The sequence below is a fragment of the Plectropomus leopardus genome, chromosome 19 (assembly GCF_026936395.1).
Source record: "Plectropomus leopardus strain MGB_pleo_1.0 chromosome 19, ASM2693639v1, whole genome shotgun sequence".
Lineage (NCBI taxonomy): Eukaryota > Metazoa > Chordata > Actinopteri > Perciformes > Serranidae > Plectropomus > Plectropomus leopardus.
Window position 1 is genome coordinate 29,246,712 of NC_142194.1, and position 26,248 is coordinate 29,272,959.

At 40.2% G+C, this 26,248-nt stretch overlaps 1 protein-coding gene across 1 annotated transcript in view; it reads left to right on the forward strand.

Moving 5' to 3' along the window:
• Positions 1-6,321: 6,321 nt before the first annotated feature.
• The window catches only part of cavin1b (caveolae associated protein 1b), a 34,915-nt gene continuing 14,988 nt past the window's right edge, over positions 6,322-26,248 (forward strand). The window contains exon 1 of the mRNA XM_042507767.2: positions 6,322-7,229. Within this exon, the coding sequence (XP_042363701.1) occupies positions 6,699-7,229 (531 nt within the window). The 5' untranslated portion in view covers positions 6,322-6,698. The remainder of the gene's footprint in view (positions 7,230-26,248) is intronic.

A 26,248-nucleotide genomic window follows, 5' to 3' on the forward strand; every position in this document is an offset into this window, starting at 1 on the left:
GAATCATCATCTTTCCATTGTAAATTAGAAAATGGTTGGAGTTCGCATGTTCTCCCTGTGTCTGCGTGAGTTTCCTCCTGGTGCTCTGGCTTTCCCCACACCATCAAAAATGTACGTTAGGTTCACATGTCAGTGTGTCTGACCATTGCGCCTGCAGTAGATCTGAAGTTGGGCCCCAAGTGCTGCACGCAGCTGCTCTCTGCCTGGATGGGATGGGTTAAAATTTTAAAGAAATTGGCATTCAACCAACCTGAAAGAGTCCCGTTTAGTCCGGCAGGACAATCTTAAAAATATAGAAAGGCCCTTCGCCATGCCAAAGCAAACTATTACTCATCATTAATTGAGGAAAATAAAAACAATTCAAGGTTTCTTTTCAGCACCGCAGCTCGGCTGACTCAGAGTCACAGCTCCATAGAGCCTTGTATTCCTTCGGCCCTAAGCAGTGATGACTTTATGAGTTTCTTTAATGATAACATTATAACTATTCGATATAGAATCCATCACCTCTTGACCTTAATCGACCTGACTTCAGACACAGGTAGCTTGGATATGGCAGCATGGCCTATTTTTCCCCCACTGACCTTCACCAACTCTCTACTTTGATATCCGCATCCAAGCCATCAACTTGCCTGTAAGACCCCATCCCAATTAGGCTACTTAATGAAGTTTTACCCTTAACTGACAATTCTTTATTAGTTATAATCAGTGTGTCTTTATTAACAGGCTATGTACCACAGTCCTTTAAAGTAGCTGTCATTAAACCTCTTCTAAAGAAGCCCATTCTCTATACTGACATTTTAGCAAACTATAAACCGATATCTAATCTCCCCTTAATTTCTAAAATTCTTGAGAAAGTGGTTGCTAATCAACTTTGTGACTTTCTCCAAGATAATAGTTTATTTCAGGACTTTCAATCAGGTTTCAGAGTTCATCATAGTACAGAGACGGCACTAATAAAAATTACTAATGACTTATTGATTGCCTCCGATAAAGCTCTGGTCTCTGTTTTAATCCTATTAGATCTCAGTGCCGCATTTGACACCATTGACCATCAAATCTTACTGCACAGACTGGAACACTTAACTGGCCGTAAAGGAATGGCACTAAGCTGGTTTAAATCATTCTTATCAGATCATTCCCAGTTTGTTCACATCAATGATCAACGCTCCGCGCATACTAAGGCCTACTTTGGAGTAGCACAAGGTTCTGTGCTTGGACCAATCCTTTTTACTTTATACATGCTTCTCCTGGGTAACATAATTAGAAATCACTTTTTAAATTTCCATTGTTATGCTGATGATATGCAACTTTATCTATGAACCCATCTGAAACTGATCAATTATCTAGACTTCAAGCCTTAATTTCTTGACGTTAAATTCAGACAAAAATGAAGGCATTGTTCTTGGCCCAGAACACCTCATTTTCTAAGGATATAATTTCTCTAGATGGCATTACCTTGGCCTATAGCACAACTGTAAGGAACTTCTGAGTTTTATTCTATCAAGATCTTTCTTTTGCCTCCCAAATAAAACAAACTTCTAGGACTGTTTCTTTCAGTGGCGTAACATTGAAAAAATTTGACATATCCTGTCCCAAACGGATGCCGAAAAATTAGTAAACACATTTGTTACTTCTAGGTTGGATTACTGTAACTCCCTATTATATGGTTGCCCACAAATCTCTTAGGTCTCTCCAAATGGTGCAGAACACTGCTGCACGTGTCCTAACGGGAACCAAGAAAAAGGATCAAATTTCAGCTTCTTTACACTGGCTCCCTGTAAAATCCAGAATTGAATTAAAGATCCTCCCCCTTATTTACAAAGCTCTAAATGATCCATCCTACCTGTTGCAGCTCATAGTACCCTTCCAGCCCTAATCTAGCTGTGCTGATGCTGTGACCCTGCCTTTGGTTGTGCTTGTACTGTGGCTGGACTGATACTGTACCCCCCCCAAAATTGTGGTCTTGGCTTTGCTGTGGTCCTGTCTGAAGCTATGCTCCTGTGTTGTGGGTCCTGGTTGCGCTGATGCCGTGATTGTGCTTGACACAACCTTCTACTGCCATTATTATGAGTCATGCCTCCACTATCAATATATGCATGGGATTTTTATCAACACCCACAATATTTGCACATAACATCATATGCTATCATAGAGTGCATTTAGTAATTTTACAACTGTCATTATTGTAATAATACATGCGTTTGTTACCATTATTGCAGTGCATCTCTCCCCCTCTCTCTTCCCCTCTCTCTCTCTTTTTTTGTCATTATTGTAATTAAATTGTTATTTATGACATCTATTGCATGTCTGTCCTTCCTGGAAGTGGGATCCCTCATCATCCCCTGCCGCTCTTCCTGAGGTTTCTTCATCCCTCCGGCCCATCCATCACAAAAATACTCCTTCTAGCACTCTTTGTATTATGCCATTAATCAGTCATATTGTGGAGATTTATACCCTCTTAATGTATTACAGTTTGTACGGTATCAAACTCGGATTAGATGATCACCATGTTCTGACTAGGGCCTGTAAGATGCCTCTGATACCTCATTTCCTATTAGTACTACCGAAAATAAAGCACTACCAAAACCACTCCTCTCAGCGTCCTGAGAATAAGGCCTACCAGATGTGGTGGAATAGTTCACAACTGGCCAAGCATTGAGTCAGTACTAACAAGATCCTGCAGAATTTTTCCTCTTACAAACAGCCACAGCAGAGTCTCACCCCCTCTCAGTTCCACATGGTGCAGGGTTTAAACCAGGACACTGGCCGGCTGCCAGCCAGCAATTTTGGAAGCATGGAACTCCCATAATGTACATAAATTACTGGGGTAGACCTCTATGAGAAATAGCATTTATAACTTTTGCCTTATTCCAGGGTGCCATGTGCTCTTTATAATTTGTATGCATTAGAATGTTTTTCCCAAGTGTTTGCTTGCTGTGCAGTACAGCAGAGCGTGTCACTGAGTGCATATGGACTAAAAGTGCTTTTCAGAAAATGGCTTTCTGTGGATTCCAAATAAGAGACTGACTCTTGCAAATTTGTATTCAAAATATTTCTCTCTTGCAGCCGTTGCACTTTGACCCTTGGCTTCTCCAAGCAAAAAGACTGTGCTGATAATTTAGGACAGTTTCAGTTTTCACAGTCTACTTGCAACTACTGACTGCACTTCCTGAACCAATGCCACTGCTCAATGACTAAATGGATAAGGTGTCCGACTGGGCTAAGTCAGACAGCTGTGGGCAATCTTTCTTTTAGTGTTGCTTAAAATGTATCCGGACACAATCAAGCAGTTGTGGAAAAATCAGTGCACCACACCCAACAATGCAAGTCTTTCCTCTACTTTCAGATTGCAAAGAGGAAGCATGCATCTATAGTCAGGGCTGCAGTCTCTACTCTCCTGGAGGTGCTGAGCTGTTGCAGTCTATTTTAACTCTGATGTTGGGTGAGATCATGCTAATTCCTCTTACTGTTGACTTAAGTACAGTATATGCTTATTATCTAGCATTAACATGTTTTCATTCCAAGCTGTCACATATTGCCACTTTTTCAGTGGACTTTTGCTACATATTATGTTCTGGGTATCCTTCTGCTGGTGATGTTTTGGGATGCTGCTAACAATGCCGGGATATCAACAAAAGCACATGATGGGATAACAATACATAAGCATGTGGTTATGTTTAGGCAACAAAAGCACGTGGCAACCAATGCCAGGACAATGGTTTATATATCATATCATATATATCAACCAAAGCATATGCTTAGGATTAGGCAAAAACATCACATTTAGACGGGAAGTGAACACATACCTAAACACATCCTTATCCCAATACGTTACATGTTACTGCTTTGCAGTGGACTTCCACATCTAAATATTACATTTTAGGTATCTTTCTGCATTTGTTGTTTACGTTGTGGGATGCCACTACTGTTATGTCAACACAAGTACATGGTGGGATAATGCTTCATGTGGTTGTGTTTAGGTAACAACAGCACATGGCAACTGTCACTGGGACATCAACAAACGCACATGCTGGCACGTATGGTTAAGATTAGGGGAAGGAGGCACATGGTAAGGTGTAGAGAGAAAACATCACAATCAGACGGGAAACAAACACCAGACTCCTGCGTTGAAGTCCAGGGTTTGCGGGACCCATTCACCACCCCTCCCGCCTGCTCTATAGATGCTCTTGTGTTTCTTACATTATGTCCTTGTTGGCTGCGTTTCAACTTGACACCATCCAGCACTGTTTCATACGGATGTGAAAGGTGGCTATTGGTGTCATGATCTTACGTCAAAAGCACAGTCAAAGCGGTCGAGGTTTGGAATTTCCATGGGCTGGACCTCCCAGGTGAAAGTCTGGGGTTTGCCGATGCAGCAGGTACCGTCCAGCCATCCACCAACATTAAACAACACCTTGACTGGTTCTGTCCGGTAATGTTCTCACCTAGCGCTGTCCACTGGCATTACACTCAGATGCAAAAAGTGGCTTTTGGCATTACGTTATTATTGAAATGAGAACAGGCTGTCTGTGCCAGTGTAGGAAGTCCTTTATGTGGTGAGGAGTAAAGTAAGGGTGTGTAATCCAGTGTTTTGCAGAATTGTCCAGTATTACCAGTCAGACATCTAAGGCTGATGTGCCTAAAGTCCAGATCTTGAGAGGTAGTTGTAATTATCTACTGCATCTGAGTGTGAGTATGTGTGTGTGCGTGTGTGTGTGTGTGTGTGTGTGTGTGTGTGTGTGTGTGTGTGTGTGTTTGTGTGTCTGTGGTTTATATCAGTGTGATGGATGCAAATGTTTCACTGTCTTTATGTGTGTTTTTTTTTCCATGTTAATGTCAAGATTACTTATATTAGATCTGGTATATACATTAAATTGTGTTGGTCAACTAAATAACTGGAATATCACTTTAAATTTGAAACTGCCTTTGTCTTGGTCTTGCCTTTGTCAGCCCCTTGAGGACAGGTCTGGACTCGAGTGAGCTTAAACCATAACAAGGTCTTGCTCATGCTCTTGTTTCATTTATGAAACCCTTGTGAGTGTTTAGGTGAAAGATATGTTCTAACTGCTTGACCAGACCCGTGATAATGACTCAAATGAACAAGACCAATGAACCAGAAACATCAACAATGTATAGAATGGATTTTATGATGGTGTTTTTGGGTACTTTACTGTATATTTTAAGAAATGTAATCTACCTGTATCATTTCATGAATGAACTATACCCATAACAGAAATTTGTGAAAATAATTATGATGTTACATAATCTTCTGAAGTCAAGATGAGTTTTTTTTCTTCCTTGAAACAAAGCCAGTGATAAAAATAGGCAGGTAGAATGTAAGTTTCTTTGTTGACATTGGGATTCATAGTTTGACAAAATAATTTCCACTGGAGGTCTGTTTACTAGCCCATTTCCTTAGCTTTTAACTACATCTTACACCTTTCATCAAGGAGCCAACTCCATAATCACATGGACGACTATCCAGAGGTGTGGATTTGAGTCACATGACTTGGACTCGAGTCAGACTCTAGTCACAAATTCGATTACTTTAGACTTAGCTTGACAAAATAAAAAAAGACTTGCAACTCGACTTTGACTTTAACACCAATGACTTGTGACTTCACTTGGACTTCAGCCCTTTGACTTGAAAGGCCTTGGCACCTTGCCAACATTGATGAAGTATGTTTCTGAAAAAGTGTGCTACAAATCAACTGTAAATTTATTGTAAATCATTATAAGTGTATTTACTGTATTGTTGGCATTTTATTTGGTGAGGAGCACATAATGACTTGTTTAGGACTCGAAACACTAAGTTTAGGACTTGGGGCTCGACTTGGTATTTGCTAAAAACTTGACTTGGAAAAAAAATATAAAAAGGACCTTGAGTTTTTTATGTTTTTTTTTCCAGCTAAAGTTTGACCTCAAGCAGCAGAGTACTCAAATACATCCCAGAATTGGGATAAGAAATGTAAATCTTGACAGTTTGTAATTCATCAAAAGACGATGTTGTTGCAAAGCATTGCTTCTTTAAATCCTTTTCCTTCCAGGTGTTTTCATCCATCATAAATCTGGCCAGCCTTGCATGATCTAAACATGTGCTGTACATGGGCGGGGGGGCAGATCCTGTCTGACATTCCTCTCCGTATGCTGTGCCTGAGCTTGTATACAAGCAGATCATTGCGGCTCTGCTCTAACTATTACAACCATGCTGATGAGGCAAGGCTCGACCACAGGGGTGTGTTAGGAATCATTGAGGGGCTGGATTTGTATGCTGGAGGTGGAGTCTTACTGATGTGTGTGTGTATTTAGGGAGGACATTGGGAGGAGTTTGAAGAGAGGGGGAGAGTCCATTGGAAAAACAGGGGGGTGGAGAGAAAATCCTGCCAGCTGTAGCTTGACTGGAGGGTTTCTCTGCCTGGTGTGGCATTCACATCCTAACGCTCATGTGGTAACGTCCAACATCGCTTGGCTTTCTCTGCACACTGGCCTGATTCCAGGGATCTGAAGTAGACTGGAAAGACACAGAGAGAGACAGAAAGTGCATGTATGCTGGAGAGATAAGTTAGTTAAGAAGTAGGAGGGAAAAAGAACAGGTCCAGAGCATAAAAGAAAAGGAGAAGCAGGTGAGAAAGGGAAAAGGGTATCTAGAAGAACCAGTGGTGAAGAAAGGCTGATTCGTAAACTACAAATCCACTGACATGGCAGCAATGGAAGCACTGGAATCCACAAGTGCCCAACTGGAGCCTCAAACCCTCACTGAGATCTCAGACGATGAGGTCAACCTTCCACCCTCAGACGAGGAGGAGGATGCCCTCGCCGCAGCCAAGAAAGAACTGTCCACCATGGGCACAGAGGGAGACGCCGCCGAAGACAAGGATGAGACGGCGAAAGTGGACCAACAGGTGAACGGCGTCATGGTGCTGTCTTTGCTTGACAAGATCATCGGGGCGGTGGACCAGATCCAACAGACCCAGAGTGGGCTGGAGGCCAGACAGCAGGAGATGGAGCGCTCAGTGACCACAATTCAGGGTGAGCTGACCAAACTGGCCAAGAGCCACAACACGACGTCCAACAGCGTCAATAAGATGATGGAGAAGGTGCGCAAGGTGAGCGTCAATGTCAAGACTGTGCGCGCCAACCTGGAGAAGCAAGGAGGCCAGATCAAGAAACTGGAGAACAACGAGGCTGAACTGCTCAAGAGACGCAACTTCAAAGTCATGATCTACCAGGTGGGAGAGATTGTGTGTTTGTGTTAGTGCATGTGTCAATGTGTGGTAATGGTTTGTCTGTTTGAGGTGTAAAATTGTGTATGTAAATGATATGGCACCTTATTGGTTAAGGGATGGGTGTGGCCAAACTGGAACTCTTGAATGTGAATGAAAGTCATGTCAGTGCCACATCACTTTCCAAAAAACCCTGCTGAAAATTGTTGTGGTGGTGGTGATTTAATATGAGGTTTAATACGAGTGAAGAGGAAAGCATTTGCCAAAGATGTTTCGCATTTTGCTGAGGTGCTGAGGATTTTAGGGAGTGGTCGAAGGTTACCTCAAAGAACTGCTGGCAAGAGCTCAAGGGACAGGCTGTGCTATCGCTCATCACTGAACCTGCAACACCAAAAACATGCCACTCTGAAAATCATGCTTTTCCCACAATAGATAATATTTAACCACTAGGAAGGTACTCATTACATCACACACCTTTGCCTACTACTTTATTATACATAATCATCTAAGGTAAAGAACAATATTCAATATATTTACTGTAGCTTTGGTAATTATACACCCTATGTGACAACATACCCTAACCCTAAATATACCCTAATCGTTAACTGAAGAGTTGACCTGACTTGAACCCTTGTATGCCATCCACTCTAATCACCTCCCTACAACTTCTGCACAGTCTCACTGGAAAATTGTTGCCTGTGATCATAATCCAGGAAGAATTTGCATTGCCTTCAAAATGAATGTGGCAAAACACATTAGTAGTGCTAAAATATGAGTTCACATCCACACCTACGGAAACAATCACCGGATATATTACTCACTTATTTATTGGAAAATACAGCTTCCACTCTTTTTCCAGTTTGAGCTGCGTTTTCCGAGTATTCATAGATGACCATCTAGTATCAAAATACAAAAACATCAAGCTCCAAGCAACGCTTAACAGAGAATCTCTTTATGAACAACATAAAACATAATTTTTAAAAAGTTCTTATTCTTGCTCATTCAATGCGTAGCTTATACAGGCACATTTTGTGTTGTTCTCAAACAACATAAATTGTGCAGTGATTGTGCGTATATGTCTGTGATTGTTAACCTCCCAGATGTTGCTCTTCACCTCCCCTGCCCCAACATCCAGATATTTCCCTTCAATGGCACACTATATATAAAACACTCAAGAATACAAGTCAAGTTTGCTGGCTGCCCAAATCATACGGACTCCATTTGGAAAGTCCTTTCACTCTTTCCCTTTTTTTAAACAAAGATGGAAAATACCACAAGCACGCTCAAGGTCCTGTTTAAGGCAAAGGGGTGATAGCAGAGAGGAAGGGACGGGGAGAGAGGAGAGCTCTGAGCGGCAGATGTTTCATTTGAAAAGACAGAGAGCAAGCATTTTATTTGAGGGGAGTTGAGGGGAGCCCTGTTTCTTTTTTTAGCCTATGAGGCTGCAGTGTGATGTGTAATGGCTTACAGCTTTTTGCACAGTGGCGCGAGAACATTCAGAGTTTCCACCCTTGACTCAGACATCATGGCTTGGACTGAGCTCACTCCCTCTTTTTCTCTTAGTCTCTATCCAGCAGCTGGGCAGAAGTCAAATGAGAGCTCCATCTTAAGCAACCCAGACTGTCTGACTGTGAATGCTCATGAGTTAATGCTATTCTAACGCGCTTACACAATACATTTGGCTCCCTCGTCCTAGCCTACCAGCACAAGATTTTATACCTAATGATGTGCAGATGAGCAGGTCAGAGCTCTCAGCAAAAAGAATGTGCTAAATGCTAATCTCCATCATCACATCTGAAGGAATCTGACAACTGAACTGTTTTCCAATCTGAAAGGATCATAAATCAACATTTTAATTAGTATCTAATAAAGTCTTGACGCTGAGGATTGCAAGTTTCCAGTGCAATTTACTTGAAATACCACACAGTGAAAAACAGAACGGGCTGGGAGGTTTGCTAGTGTTAGCCAACTGCTCAGGCCCTGTGGCAAGAGAAACTCCCCCTGAAATGCCTATCTCTGGCTCCCTCACTAACTCAAAACACTGGCTTACTTTATGGGTGCCAGCTATGACATAATGTCAGATCCATCTTCATTAAAAAAAACAAACCACAATGTGTTGTTCTGTTTTCAGTTTTCTGTGCTCCTTTGTTGCCCTTTAAGGGCATATTCTTTCAAAACCAGCAGTAGACAGAGACTCCACAACAATCCCTGAACTCTTAAACTGTTTATTTGGCTCCATGCTCAGTGTGTCAGCTCAGAAATAATCACAATACACACTGTCTTTGTTAGGACTCATCAGCTTTATTGACTTATACCAGTGGTAGTCAACTTATGGACCACACATTTAAACAAGAAAGTGATTCAACTGTGAATTGTTTTTGTACTTTTAGTAAACCTTGTGCCCCCTGACAGAAATCCTAGCTAAGCCCCTAATGTCCTGAAATCCCAGGAACATCCCAAAATCCTAGAAATGTCCTGAAGTCCTAGAAACATCCTAAAATCCCTAAAATGGCCTAAAGTCCTACAAGTGTCCTAAAATCCTTGAAATAACCTAAAGTCAAAGATTTTTCCTAAAATCCTAGAAATGCCCTAAAGTCCAGGAAAAGTGCTAAAATCTAAGAAATGTCTCAAATTCTGAGAAAGGTCCTACAATTCTAGAGACTTCCTAGAATCCTAAAGATGCCCCAAAATCCATGAAATGTCCTAAAATGTTAGAAACATGTATGGGACTGCTATGAGTGGTGGTGTGTATATGCAGATCTAATTTTAGTTATGCTTCTTTATATAATTTATATAGCTGTCAGACAGATAGTTGTTCTGGATGGGAAAAGTAACTTAGAAAAGTGGTACAGAACAAGTATAAATAGTAAAAAAAAAAAATCTGCACAATGGATTATAGTTTCAGAAAAGTCTGATTAGCCTGAAAAATGCAGCATTTCAAACATGCTAGCTGTTCATTGTGCAAACATCCACCATAATAATGAGCAGGGTATTTGAAAGGAAGATATATAAAATGGAAATATTCAAGTAAAACAAAGAGTGTTCTAAAGATCCTCAGATGCCAAGATGTTGCTTTGGGGGTCACTAGCAACACTTAGTTACAAAGCTTGAATTCCAGCTGAGTGACCAGAAGAAATTGTTGGCATTCTGCAAGTCTGAAAAAACTACATACACATTACAATTGCACGATTCACATGTATGATATCAATGTTTCCAATGTGATATAGGCTGACTTTGTCATTTAGAAGTGGAGGTGGAGGTGGAAGGGATGGTGTGTTAGCTAGGACAGACAACTACAAAGCTGCTGACCACTGTTTGGAACCAATAAACTGCTATTTTTTTAGCCAAGTTTCAAGCGGCTTTATAGCCACCAAACATGGGTAAAGTTTCAATGTGTCCAGTATAATAAAATCCAAATGATGACCTATCTGTGGTTTGCAGAAACTGGCAATGCCAACATTTATTCTGCTGATTTTGTTGCTTAACTATTTGAAACCTGGAGTGACATCACTTTTCTTGTGTATTATCAGCATTTGAACCTCTGAACCCTGAGAAAATTGGTGTGATTTCTTTCAAAAACATGGGGGAAAAGGCAATAAGGAACTTTATTCCTCAAATTGCAATAAATTATTAGTAGATTTAGTGAATGATTTAAAAAATAAGAAAATCCTGGAAAAATGTTTAGGGAAAAAAGAAAAAGCTATTTAAAATACTCTATTTAAAATATGTTACCGAAGCATTGTGATTTTTAACATTTTTTGCAGATCATTTACTTCCTTTTTGTTTTGTTTGTTTGTTTTAAAAAATAATAATTTTCAGGTAATATTCTTGTACTTTTTTTTTTTTTTTTTTTTTTACCAATTTCTTGGTCATTTCTCCTGTTTTTTTTCCATGTTTTTGTTAGAAATCAGGCCAAATTTCTCAGGTTTCAAAGATTTGGTATTGAATGCATAAGGATAACTATTGACCATATAACCATTCCCACAGCTTGGATTTACTCATTTACAGTGTTGACATTTCAATACGAAGTCAACATCAACGCTCCCTCGTGGATCCCTGTCATAACTTAATCACTTGGGGGTTTGTGAGCTAATTTGAGTATATTTATAAGTTTGTGATGAATGTAGCCTAGCAACAGATACAGTTTTCTGATCGTTTCCAAATATATTTTTCAAATGAGTGAAATGAGTCTTAATCCAGCCACCCCTGATTTATACCGTGCTGTTTGTCCCCTGAGGAAAAGCCCTGCCCTGGTGCTGTGTGGATAATAAAAACACACTGTTACTGAGTGATGTTTAGAGTTACATGGGGTCAGCTCACACAGGTAGGACATGGTAAGAGGGCTTTGTAGTGGACCATAGGGTGTTTAATCTCTGCTTTATTGGTGGCTGTGGACCCACAAGTCTTCCATCCACACCCTTGTGGGCCCCATTCACAAGTGTGGTCCTGATGAGACTCATGCTGATGGGATTCATGACCTTTCATCTTGTTTTGTTATGAAAAACAAATGTCAACTATGTATACATTTAAGGATCCTGGTAGTCTATAGCAAGGCTTAGTGACCTGATTCCTCACAAGCATGCATGGATGTGTTTCTGCCTGCCTTCAGCAGGGTTTTTCCATGACAGGGAGAATTTTTTGGCAGGCCATTTGTCAGACTGCAATATATTCCGATGTGATCAATCAAAAACTTATATCAGTCTAAAGCAAATTGAAACGTCCTGTGATTAATGCAAACAATGTAAACAACATCCCATAATGCCACTGGTATGCTGGACCAGCTCAGGCCACTGTATGATGTGTGAATCAGCAGCAGTTCTGTCAGCACATCAACTGGAAGTGACTGTCTCCCTGTTAGCATGAGCAACTGTCCTCCTCTGGGAGTGTGTGTGTGGGGGTGTGTTTGTGCTTGTGTATCGGGGGTGTGTGTGCGTCTTTGGCTCATTTCAGCCTCAATATGTGGTAAGTCTGAGATTTACTCCCTTACATCTGTGTTCAGTTCCCTGACAGCTGAGGCTACATGCTGCCAGAGAACAGAGCTTCCTACACTTACTGAGGATCCAACCTGGAATGTGACAACTCTACCCCACAGAGTGTGAGTGTGTGAGCATGTGAGAAACAAAGGGAGCAAGGCAGAGTGATGACAATGTTAGGTGATTAAAGCTGCACAACTGTCTGAAAATGTGTTCCGTCACCCCTGTTCTTTGCACCTTCTCTATCAACCCAGTCGGCAGAAAAAATGTTGCCATTGTATGTTTCTGCAAACAATGTGTAAGCTACATTTGATATTATTATGTAGCACAATGATACTCAACTTGCAGCCCACAGGCCAAATCTGGTCCCTCAAACATTTTCTAATTCACTATAAAAATAAAGTGCATGCTAGGAATTGTTTTTGTACTTTCAGTGTACATAAGGTGCCACAGTGCATAAACAGCATCAAAATAGAGCTTGTTTATTTAAAAAAGTGACATTGGAGGATCCCCCTCACCACCTGACAGAAATCCTAGCTAAGACCCTTATGTCCTAAAATTGAAAAAATGTCCTACAATCCTAAAAATGAAATCCTAGAAACCTCTTAAAATTCGAGAAACACCCTAAAATCTTAGAAACATCCTGAAAAGCTAGAATTTTCCCTAAAATCCTAAAAATCTTGGAAATGACTCAAGTTGAGTATCTCTAAAGCAAATGCGTTGAAACTTCACATATTTAGTTGTGAACTTTAGCCACAAGATATTGTCTTGGCTTAACACTGTCATATTTGGTGGCAAAAAAGTCTCTGGAAAAGCGTTAGGTCGTACCAAAGCTGCTGGAAAAGTGTTCAACAGTCACTCCAAAATATAAGTTTGGGAGCACAAAAGCTAATGAAAAAGTGGCCACAAGACGCTACAAATCACACATTACACATTACAAAAGATCCTGGAAAAGCAGCAATGGATCATTAAAAAAAAAAACAGTGGTTGTTGTTTGTTTGTCTGAAACTATGGTCTGCTGCTTGGCAGCCATCTTCGCCACCTCGATAATAAGTCAGCTCATTCTGCATCACCTTAGAAACATTGATATGATGAAACAAACAAAAGTAACATATACATGATTTGCAGAAATGTTCAACAACATTTACTTACAGTCACTGTGCTGTCTCAATGATGGTTGGCTTTGCAGTCCACATTCAAATGCAGACCTTAGACAGCTATAAACACACTTGCCCTTAGACTCGGTCTGATGACACGCTGTGCAACTTTAAGGTGTAGTTTCATGGGTGGGCACTCAGGGACAGTGTGTGAATAGCAGGTACACACCTGCTATCCCTGAATGTGTGTGTGCACGCTGCCACCACCTGCAGCAGAGCCTGCTGGTTGAGAAAAATACATCCTGTGCAGTGAGAACATGTGACCTTTGAAACCAGGAGCTTCCTCCATCACTGCGAGGAGGGTGGAATAATATGCGTGGGTGAGTAAGAGCAAAAGATGAACTTCAAGAAAAGATGTCCATCCGCTCTGTGCAGGGAGTTGATGGGTGTGTTGCGAGGAAGAGCAGGGGCCATATTTAGACAGCTGATTCATAGCACAGGCATCCCCAGCTCCCCGTGCTAACCTCCTCCTGCCTCCTCCTCAGTCACCGCCCTGTTCCTCCCTCTCCCCTGCTCGTCCATCCACCGGGATAATTCGTTCCACATCGCGTTCTCCCCACCTTGCCCCACCCTACACCATCCCTGCTCCCTTACCGCTACTCCTTCATTTTCCTCTCTCTCCTCTAATTTGATTCATTTTTTTTGTCTGGTTATTTTAGAGTTGATTAGATGCTTCCTCTTGATTAATCAGATAATCCAACTAAAATACATAATTCAAAAGGTATTTGCAATAAAATCTATTCATGATAAGAAACACATTATTTTGAAAAGAACTGCTTGAAAGTTATCATTCAGAATCGCAAATGTGATGAGTCCATGTGTTTTTTTAATTAGTGTCTCAGGCATTTCGATATATATCTGGGATATTGATCTTGATCTTTTGTTGCAATCTTGTTGCCAAGGCAAATAGCTCTCATTACAGTGTTGGTGTTAGGATAAGGATTAGGTTTCAATAACTGTTTATGTTACAGCTTGCAGAAAAATCGAATTATTATCTTGTTTATTTTTTACCTGTTATCCAGTGGTGATGACATTAAAATGTATTTTTATGAACACAAAGAGGTCCACTGTCTGCCTGAAATTATTAAATGATTGGCAAAAGCGGCATTTAAATCTAATATTTCCACAAACTGCCTGTCGAACCAGTTCTCAATCCATAGTCTTAAATACTAGAAGTGTTGCTGGAGTTTCTATGGCATTATCCATTTCTGCAAACCACAAATATGTTACATTTGTATGTTTAATAGATATCATATCAATGTAGCACATGGGCTGACATTGTCATCTTGAGTCAGAAGGGATGGTGGATGGCATGTTGCCGAGCTGTCTACCAAGCTGCATACCACTTTATGAAACAAACTAACCACTGCACTTGGGGCTTTTTTTTTAGAGTTTCCAGCAGCTTAATAGGCGTTAAACATGAGTGAAGTTTCAATGTATCCTCTACATACTAACATAACCTAAGCTTATGTTACCTAGGCCTACTGGTAGTTTGCAGAAACTACAATGCCAACATTTATTCTGCAGATCACCTGGTATTATTAACTCACTGAGTTTCAGCCTTATTATATAATGGAAAGTGGCTTGTGCCAGCTTTTCTGGCCATTTTGAGTCATCTTTCAAGACCCACAGAATATTTTGTACAAAGACTCTAAAAAACACTGAATAGCTGCAAGAAGAAACTTTCCTTTTCGTCATGGAAAAAAAAACGTTTGTTTGTACCTTGTTCCATTCTTGATTTATCTGAAGCTGAATAGAGGCTAGTTTCATCAAAAAGACCACTTTTTTTCTAGAAAGCTGAGAAAAATGCATTTTTCTGAAAGCGAGTCTGTCAAGCAAAACACTGATTTGAATGTTATAATTTTGCCTTCAATGACATAAAAGACATCTGCAAATGTGTGTTTTACACTGGCAAAACTGGCCACTTTACCCTCTCCGCTTTTTGGGGGGCATTTTATGCCAATATTGAACTGATGTAGCTTTGTTGCTGTAGTTTTGAATCAACTCTGTAAAGATCACTCTGCTCTCTGATCCTGGCAACTCCACTTTATGTTTTGATCTACTGTCTTTTGTACTACAACTATGAATCTATCTAACTATGAGAGCGCCCCCTTGTGCCAGCTGGCAAAAACATACTTTGACGTATATATACGTCAATGGCACTCAAGCGTTGGCTTTTGAATGATGTCTATATACGTCAATGGCACTCAATGAGTTAAAGAATGTACTAGAATAACTTCTGAATATAATTTCACCAGCCTGTTCTAATTCCGAACTCATGAAATACGACTGCTTTGACAGGGCTGTTGGCATAAGATCACAATGCCAAAAGCCACCTTTTGCATCTGCATGACACATGTCAGCTGAGAACACAGCCAGACAGCAGCAGTTGCAGTGTTATTATAAGCAGACAGCCAGATGGCTGGATAGCTGAATGGTACCTGCCGCATAACTTGAGAATGCAGCCAGACGGATTGTGTTGTATTCACATGTAATGGTAGGCATCAGGTTGAAATACTGCTCGCAATGGCGTAACTTAAGGAGCGCAAGGGTGCATGAAGGGCGGGCTGTGGATGAGGTCCAAAAAATCATGCATTTGCTTCCGATGTGAATGTGATGTTTTGTTTCCACACCTTTTCATGAGCCTCCTTCCCCTAATGCTAATGCCAGCATGTACGTTTTTTGATGTCCTTGTGTTGGTTGCCATGTGCTGTTGTTGCCTAAACATAACCATGTCGCATATACCCATCATGTGCTTGTATTCACATCATGGCAGCATCATCCCAGAACATAAACAATAGACGCAGAAGGATACCTAAAACGTAATATGTGGACGGGGAAGTCCTATGCAAAGCAGGAACATGTGACAAGTTGGGATGAGAATGTATTAACCCGTCATAGTGAGTGACTGCTGGTTGTAAGAATATTTCATTTTAAAGTTGGTTTTGTTGAGGGCAAATGTTTGATCAATACAGTCAGACAGTAAACATCTTTGAGATTAAAAAAATACTTTTGAAGTCTGAACCCACTGCAGGTTAAAAAAAAGAAGAAGATATTGCTCTCTAAGCTCTGTGTAAAGGAAGCTACAGTATGTTACTGAATCAGAGAGTAACATACTGTATGAAGTATAATGTATTGATAATAATACATTAGCATTAGCTATTATTCATTAATTAGCACACCAGCCAGCTGGGCCTGCAAGCTGCCACTATCACCTATTTAACTCATAAATCGACTTGACCTTTTAATAACAAATTACATGGTGGTGATGGGCATAAAAATGTTAAAATCACATGCTGGCAACACAAAAACAGTGCCAGTATTGTTTTTGTGTTGTCTATTATGAAGGAGTCCAATTTCAAATGTTGTTAAATGGTCTCAGTTTGGTTTAGAGACAGAAAAACACATAAGATTTAAAGAAAAATTATGATTGGTTTAGTTTAGGAAAATATCGTGGTTTTGGTTCAAACAGCTTTTTATGGGAGGTGGGGGATGTAAACTTCAGTATATTGACTTTTTACATAAAATACCTGCATAAATTGCTTTGCTAAATTACGTTCAGTCTGCAATGTCACATAACTACATTGAATTTTGGCTTCATGTAAGACACAAACAGCAGTCTTCTGGTTGAATGCCCTGTGTTTGTTTGACCCATTCACAACCTCTCCCCCCTGCCCTCAGTATACTTTGTCTCATTTTATACGTAGTTGGTGTGTCCACCACAACAAGCGCCTCATTGACTTTGCATAGACATTGTTTTCATGTTGCCAGCTTGAAATTTAGACACCACATAGTGTGTTTTTGAGAGTTTGTGTTTGTGCTTAAAGCCAGTTTTCTATCAGCAAAAAGGCCAAAAATATAAATACAAATCTGCCCCCGCATTCTACCCTGGCATCTTTTTTCATCCACTCTTATGACATTCAGAGGAATCACAATTTCACAAACAACCTGTCATAACAGATTTTGCTCATCCCTCTCTTCTACTTTCAACCAAAACACCATCCAAAACAGCTGTTGCCTTTATGCTCCCCACATTTCAATCAAAATCATCTGTATTTCACTGTGATCACAGCTTCATTGAAATTATTTCCAAATGAATTATTCTGAATGCTTTTGCCCTTGAAAAAACTAGATCTGCAACAACGTAAAGAACACATTTCACCCACAGCCTGGGAGCAATGAGACTCCCAGTAACAAAGTGCATGTAAATTAATCAAGAGTGAAGCCATTCTTCTCCCACAGGTCGATCCAGGTCCATATAAGGACATGTGAGGCAGAAATGTTCCCCGCTCAGTTTACAGGCCAGATTGTGTGTAACATTGTTTCAGCTGGGAGCAGTGCTTTTTGGTGGAGTGTTTTTGGCTTTGGTTCAGTAGGTAGGGGAGGTGTGAAAGTCAGGCGAGATGGTCAGGACACTGATGAGAGCCTGTTGACAAAATGGGGAGGAAGGATAGAGCAAGGGAGAGAGAATAAAGGAGACAGACAGGGAGAGCAGAGGGCTTATGGAGACAGAGAGAGAAGGGGAGAGCTGTCTAAAAATAGCAACTATCACATAGTTGTTTGATTGTGAGAAGGAAAAGGCCTTTAGGAGACTGTGTTCCTGTTTGGTTTGGACCATCAGAGGCCAGGGCCTGGACAAGCACAGCTGACATTGAGGACACAACATCAACTTGTTTGTTAATTCTTGACATTCAGACATTTTTCAAACGCTCACAGATACTTCAGCGTGTTATGCTAGTAGAAGCTAGTGTAGCAGGCCACAGGGGGCTAGTAAACATACTGGTTTTAAACACCCAACCTACAGATTCTTTTTCTATTTTAAAACTTGCAGTCTTCAGACCCAACCAACCACACTCAAGTAACGCCATTTGAAGATATTCATCAGGCTTCATAAATCTCCTTCTGGAAAAATTTCAGATTCGATCGGCCAATGATTGTTCTGAATGTATGCATTAGTAGTCCCTAACAGTCCCTCAGTGTATTTTTCTTTAATTGGCTTATTGGCTTATCCTGTCTTTTGAACCTGAACCTTACCCATTTTGTCCTGTTGCCTAATGCTGATTAACCCAACCACAAGGGGGATCATCCCATTCTTATAATGCAATCATGAAATACCACCGCTTTTTTATTTTTTATTTTTTTAAGTTTATGGCCATTAAAAGCAATGAACAGGCAATTAACATCGCAGAACAAAATTGCCTTAGAGTTTGGGTTTTACCTGACTAAATACACATGTGAATGAAGATTAACCATACAATATTAAAAGACACAGATACCCATGTACCCACCTCCCATGAACGTAATAATACGCATGCCATCCATACATATGCACATGCATCTACACATACAAAATGCAAAATGCATATATACATATTACACATATGTATACATATGTGTACATACACATATATACATGATATATGTGTGAATGATATATGCATGAATCCACAAAAAATTTAAACCTCAGAATAATACAAGTTTTCTTACCAAGGTAATCAATTACTGATGCCCATCTCCTTCAAAAAGTGGGAAGTTGTAGTTAAAGCTGAGCTGTCATGCACTCCATCATGTAAACTTAATTGACCTTTTGCAGCCATTGAGGGTTAAGCTTCATACAACTAATAGCAATTGTTTTTCTTGCAGTCATCAGCAAAATATGCTGTATAAAACACTCATTTGTTGGTATATCATAGTAATAAGGCACATCCAATAAAAATAAAAATGGGTTTAAGGGAATGTCCAATTCCAGGATTCTCTTTATTTCTTCTTGTTTCTCCAACGTTTTTCCACAAATACCGCCGCTTTGACAGTGCTTTTGGCTTAAGATCACAATGGCTAAAGCCCCCCTTTATGTTTGCATAAGACGCTGCTTGAGGTGTCAGGTCAGAATGCTACCTCGGTTTTATTATATGTGACTGGATGGCGAGATGGCATCTGCTGTGTCTGCATGATATGTGCACTAACAGCATCACTTAAAAACATGAACAGATGGAACCTGGTGCGGTTGCATGAAACACAGCGGGAAGGCATCAGATTGAAACGCTGCCCATAACAATGTAATATAAGGAGCGTGAAGTCACCTATAGGACAGGAGGGGTGTTGGATGGGTCCAACAAGCCCTGTGTTTGCTTCCCATCTGAATGTGATGCTTTTTTTCTAAACCTTACCATGTCCCTCTATCCCCTTATCCTTAACATCTGTGCCTGCATTTGTGTTTGTTAATGTTCCAGTATTGGTTGCCATCCTGGAACATAAACTGCAGATGCAGAAGAATTCCTAAAACGTAAAATGTAGACGCCAAAGTCCGTTGCAGAACATATGGGGGCATCCATAAAACTTGAAAGGTGTTCTCTTTAGCAAAAACAAAGAGAGAAGGAATTATATAAAGACAATTTTAAAGATTTTCACTCCTCGTAAAGTATTGTAGTTTGGGGCTACTTTATCAATGTGTGAAATGTTCAGTTTGTCGCTGATATAAATAGCAGGTAGAGCCAAGGATTTTTCGAAGTGACAGAAATATGCACAGAGCGAGAGACCACAAAGCAGAGCGGGTCATTCTGCTTAAAAACACATTTTTGTCCTTTAAGCCCTATTTGGATCTCGTACATGAAGAGCTCACAACTGTTGAAATCTTTTGTGTTGACTAAGTGTGCCCATCTGTTGAGCTCGTTTACACATTAGGCTGTAGATTCCATCTGCACAGTAATAATTAATTCAAAAAAAGGAGCAGTCTACCACCAGACATTATACACTTTTAGTCCCACTACATCACTTTCACATTCTCTCATATCCAAAGGCATGTTTAAAATAGTTCAAAAATACCACTATAATTGTTCAGCTGTGGTGAAATGCATGTCAAATCTGATCTGATGCTACTCACTTGATATCAATCGAGTAATTATCTTTCAGAACTTCCCCCGAATAATTTTTTTAAACTTCTGAGTAGAATCTTTTCCACATGAGTCAGTCGTCTATGACTCATAGTCAAAAGCTGTGGTTATTGAAAACATTACTTTGTTTACTCATATGATCCACTCTGTCATATGATTCCAGCTTTGAATCCTCTCATGGCTAGTCAGGATTATTGGCCCTGAACAGAAGTATGTTTGTGATAAGTCACCAAATCACCCACTTCAATAATGATGTGAATGTTAGGATCACTTCCTTAAAACTTTAAACATTTCAACGGCAACGTTTCTAAAGTTTATGGCATACTTAGAGCTGACAAGAGCCATTACTTTTTAAAAATCTGAGTCATTACTCTTAACAGTCTCATTTCATTATTTTGTTTAAAACAGTGGACTTCACCTCAGATCTTAAATATCAATTAAACCATTTTTTTTATTATGTTATAATCTCAATGTAACAACTGACATGACAAATCCTTCCCTAGATCCTAGTCTTCATAAGCAGATGGGGTTTGCTTAGTTGTCATAGAGACAGTTAAAATATCATCGAGTTACTTAACACTTTGAAACCAAGGGAAAATTGGTTTGATTCCTTTTTTAGAATGGGGAAGAGGCCACAAGTAACTTAACAAAACATGGCCCACAATAATGATTATTATCCTCAATTATCATCATCAATTACAATTATGAACCCTCCCCCTTTCAAAACTAATTTTAAGGTAGTTTTCGTGTTGTCTAATTTATTGCAATTTTGGGACACTTCTAAACTAATTTGCTCAGGTTTCAAAGTGTCAAATAGCTTGTGAAACTGAATACAGCAGAGGAAAACTGGTAATCCAGGTTTAAGGGGGTTAAAGGTCCCATATAAGGCCCATTTTCACATTCATATTTGTATTTAGAGTTTAGACTGCAGCATGTTAACAGGCTTTAATGTTCAAAAAACATTTTTTTCATATACTGTCTGCATGAATATACCTGTATTTACCCTCTGAAATGCTCTGTTTTAGTGCCTCTCTTTGAGCCCAATCATCTCTGATTGGTCAGTGTTTTTACATCTGTGCTCTCAGCAACTCTGCACCTTCTTTGCAGCAGAGGAATGACTGCAGTGACACTGTAGCACCAATTTCTACCCTCATATAGAAAGAAACTTGTAAGTTGACCTTGAGTTAAGAAACTTTGTCAAAGTAATACTTCCAAGGTCGAGGATGAACTTTTCACGATAACAAATGACACCCTAGTGACATTTAGTGCTGCCCTTTTTGTGGTTTTGCTCGGTTCTGTTCTGGGACTCTTCTTTTTTAGGATGTCCACAATGTTTTCTTAGCTGTGTTAATTAATAACATCAGACCAGAAACTGCAACACGTTCTCATCCCAAGCTGTTACATATTGCGTCTTTGCAGTGGACTTTCAGGTCAAAATATTACTTTTTAGGTATCCTTCTGCATTGGCTCTTTACATTCCAGGATGCCGCTTACATGATGTCAACAGATGCATATAGTGGGATGATGCAGCACATGGTGATGTTTAGACAACACTTGTGCATGGTAACCTAGCTGGAAGGTTAACAATTACACAAGTTGTACCAACTTGTGGTTAGGATTAGGGGAAGAAGGCACATGGTAAGGTGTAGAAGAAAAACAACACATTAAAGACAGGAGGAGAACACCAGACTCCCACATGAAAGTCCCTTGGTCCTCATCTGCCCTATAGGCGCCCTCGTGCTACTTTTATTACATCATTACTGGCAGCTTTTCAATCTGACCCCAATCTGATGTGACAGGTTCCATCTGACCACATTCTCAAGTGATGCCCTCCAATGGCTGAAGGGTTGTATGACTAGGAATGCAGCTTTGCAGATAAGGTTTTTGGCCCGTTCTCATTCTAAGTTTGTTAAATACCACCACTTTGACGGTGTATGATCCAGATGCCTTCCAAGAGGTGGGCCAGAAACCTTCTCTGCAAAGCTGCATTCCCAGTCATACAACCCTTCAGCCATTGTGTGGCTAATGTTCAGTTCCAGTCCCTGTAGCCTGGAATCAGTTGGATAAAGTCTTACTTGAAAGCAGCTTTCTGAATTTAGAATTCTCATTCTTGGTTCCAACTAAAACCAGACTATGACTTTCTCACCTTAGGAGAAAACTCTTTTGAGCTGGTCCCATACTTAACAGTAAAGTTAGGATATCACAGCTTCTGCTGTTCTGATTTTTACCATTCTTATTTACAAAATAGGCAACACAAAATCACTTTACCCCTTTAAAAAAGTGGCTTCCTTGTGACTGTGCTCATCTTTAGCCTAACAGTCCTGTTAGCTTAAAGCGAGTGAAACATTGCACAGAGAAAGGACAGGCGCAAACAGCAGAGGAAGAAACCACTTCTTCTGCAGCTCCGTAAATCTCTCCATAAACACTAATCTCCTCCATTGTTATTGGAAAGAGTAACACAAGGTGACCATGGGAACAACCACTGTCATCCCTCACTGTCCAAGTTCCTGTTAGTCAAGCATGAGGAACTGTACATAGACCCAGAGAGGGCCAGAGAGGAGGGAGACAGGGCTGCTGAGCTTCAGTTGCTCACCCCATCATAGTTAATTAGATCCCTTATTAGCAGAATTATGCAGTGCAAATTAAAATGTCTGAAAAGTAAGCCTATTTTGCGATTATGCATTAAGTTGTCTTTGGATATGGTGCCACAATGGTACATAGTATCCTTAAAGATTTTATCACTCAGGAATTATTAATGATGGGCTTCTGTGTTTACTCACTAAGCAGTGTGTGCCTCTGTGGGATTGCATTTGCATGTGTGTGTGTTTTTGTGTGCTCTTACATGAAAGTACATGATCAGAATACCCGCCAACCCCAAGTATGTCGTAAAAGCAACTTCCAGTGATAGTCGACAATGGCAAGCTGTGTCTTGCCATGAAAGCTTAAAGGAGTCAGAATGAGCTGCCTCAAACACACGTGTCTGCAGCCTTGGAAACACCTCAAGAAATCCTTATTTGTGTTAGATTCATGTGTGCATCCTCACAAAGCTCTTATGTTGAGGCAGAAAAGAAGTTTGTGCAAGCTGTTATGGCTCCTGAATACACAAAGAAACTTGCAGAGGTGCCTTAAAGCACTATAAGAAATGCTGTCATTACAAGCAGCGGGCCATGAAATAACACAAGGAGATACAGTACATCTGGCCAGGAGAGGAGAGGATAGAGGTGATGAAAATATTAGCAATAAATTTGATGGAAGTAATTTAACTCTTTGAAACCTGGAAAAAAGTGCTTAAAAATGCTAATTATTTTGTAATATATTGTTTAAATATGTAAATAGGGCATCTTTTTGAAAATGTTTTTTAAAATCTACTAATTTCGTGCACTTTGTGATTTTTTTTGCCAAGTTGCTCATTGCCTTTTCCCTGTGTTTTTTTTTTTTTTAATTTTCTTTTAAAGAAATTGCATCAATTTGTTCAGGGTTCAAAGGTTTAATCACATTACTTTTCTTATTATAAAGTGTGTGCTCCAGGTCTCAAAGGGTTAAAGGAATAGGTCAACATCTGCTTTCTTTCTTAGGGGGTTGGTCCATTATGTTTACTGTTGTTATCATTATTTTTAATACATAATCTAATATTTTAAATTCATAATATAGATATAAGGAATATGATGAACTGTCCTGCTAAATTATAAAAAGTACACCCAACTTTCCCACTGTCCACTATTCAGGCCAGTTGAATTAACCTCTTACTCTTTTGTTTGCTTAAAATACTTCAAAAAAACAAAACCTTCCTTTCTTCTCTGTACTAAACCCCTCCCACCAGGCAACTATGTGCATCTGCATGCACTCCATGCAGTATCCCAGTGTTTCTCATTGATTTATTGAATCTTACTTCGGTCCCTTCTCACCCTGCTCTCTCTCTGTTTGTTTATCAGATCACAAGTGATACAGAAGTTGGCTAGGTAATGTTAGCCATCTCACTGTCCCTTTGCCTCGCCCCCATCACTGTGGACTTCTTCCCCAAGAGGAGAGGGGGCAGCAGCTCTTGAGACTGATCTTTGGTTGTCGACGGTTGAGGCTTGGCGACCACAAATCCCTCAGCACGTGTCAAAGTGGGGTGGTGGTAGCACAGGTTTATTTTGTGTAATGGCAGCAACTGAAAGTTTGCTGATCAGGTAGCAAGTAGAGTTTGTCCGGTCTTCTGGAGCTTGGATTTACACTGGCTGGTTCAGGTTACTGCAGCAGCTGAGTGGGGGTCCATTTCTAGAGCTACTGCCCCTTTTCTCCTGGCTTGGTGGTCTCTAGCAACAAGCTGAAAGGGAGCATATCTCCACCTACCATGGTGAAGTGAGACATAAATAAATAGATTCTCCCCCAGTGTTTGTGTACTAAGACAAGAACAGTAGTCCAATTAAATAACCTACTAGAGCTCTAACCATAGCTCCACTTAACAGTGCATGGAATCATACTGAGCATGATTCGAGGCTCAAGCAACGTTAGCTACGTAAATGTGAACTTGAAGCTGCAACCATAAGCTATTGGCTCAGTTAGCAGAGTGCTAAACTATTAGGAACATTTTCTCTCTAACTTTTAAACCCCTCGCAATACTTATATGTTTTATTTTGTCCATTGTCAGACTCTCTTTAACATTCTCTCTTTTTTTATGAGTCTGTCCTCTTTTTTTTTGGATTGCTCTGGAATGTAACCAGTTGTTGCCATAGTGGAATTGCAACGTTTACCTGCAGGATTCTTCTCCACTGAATCAGGCTTTCACCAAAAGGATCTGCACACAAATCCCCAATTATAGAACAGCCAATAGGAACATCTCTGAAATGACATGTGATTGGCCAAAGTCTCCACAATGGGCTAGATTTCCCAAAGCCTTAAAACAGAACCAAGAGGAAGTGCAGAAGTCCAGTCTTCTCTGAGATAAATTGAATAACAATATGCTCAAAGCTTATTATGGTATTTTTGCCCAATTATTTAAAAATAAAACTGCCTACTCCAGATTTAACAATCAAGTGCTCAATGGAAACAAGACTGTTCTCTGACACATTTCTCACACTTCTGATGAATACATTGCTTAAAAAAAAGGAAAAAGGAAGAAAAGACATATAAAAAAGCAAAAATGTGATTTGCAAATAGGATGTCAGTCTATGAACTAAGATGAATGGTGATGAGTGGTCAAGGACTCTAAAGCCTTCCTGGAACAAGTGAACTGAACTAAAATTTAAAAAAAAAAGTGAGATTATCTGGCCCACAGCTGGCACAGAAATATTTTGGTTTCACTGTGTTTGGTTGCCATGGAGCTGTGACACTGATCTGTCTCATTCCTCAGTGATCTGAGAATCTTAGTTGACTCTTAAACCACTGACTGTAAGGAAACCACAGACAGTACACACCAAGGGAGGTTGAGAGAAACCGAGAAAGGGATGAATGCCACAAGGGAGGAAAAGAGATTGATGGGAAGAGAAAGAGAAGCAAAAAAGAATAAAAAAGAAAAGAAAGGTTGCTGCTGTGCTCCAGTGCAACAACAGACCTGGTGACTCATCCCTCTCTCTCCCCCCTCAGGGACCTGCGGCATGCCATCACTTTATATAGCAACTTCTCTCTCTTTTTTTCTCTCCCAGTCCCATGTCTCTGATTAAAGGGAACAAGTGGAAAACAGGAGGAGAGTAGGGAGTTCTCTCCCCAGAGTTTTATGCTGTGTGTGACCATTACACTCTTTCCCATGGCACTCACATGAGAAATGTACTGAAAACACACACACACACACACACACACACACACACACACACACACACAGAGTCTCTTCACTGGTTAAAGCAATGTATGCCTGCACATCCATCACCCTGAGAAGCCAGTTTGACCGAGGACATTAGGGCCATAGACTGTATAAAATAATGGACGTAGCTACAGTAACGTCACCCACTGGTTTGTGGACTCCCCATTTGAAACCTGGAGTTACCCATTTCGGTTGTAGCCAGCATGCTTTTTTTGGAGCCAGA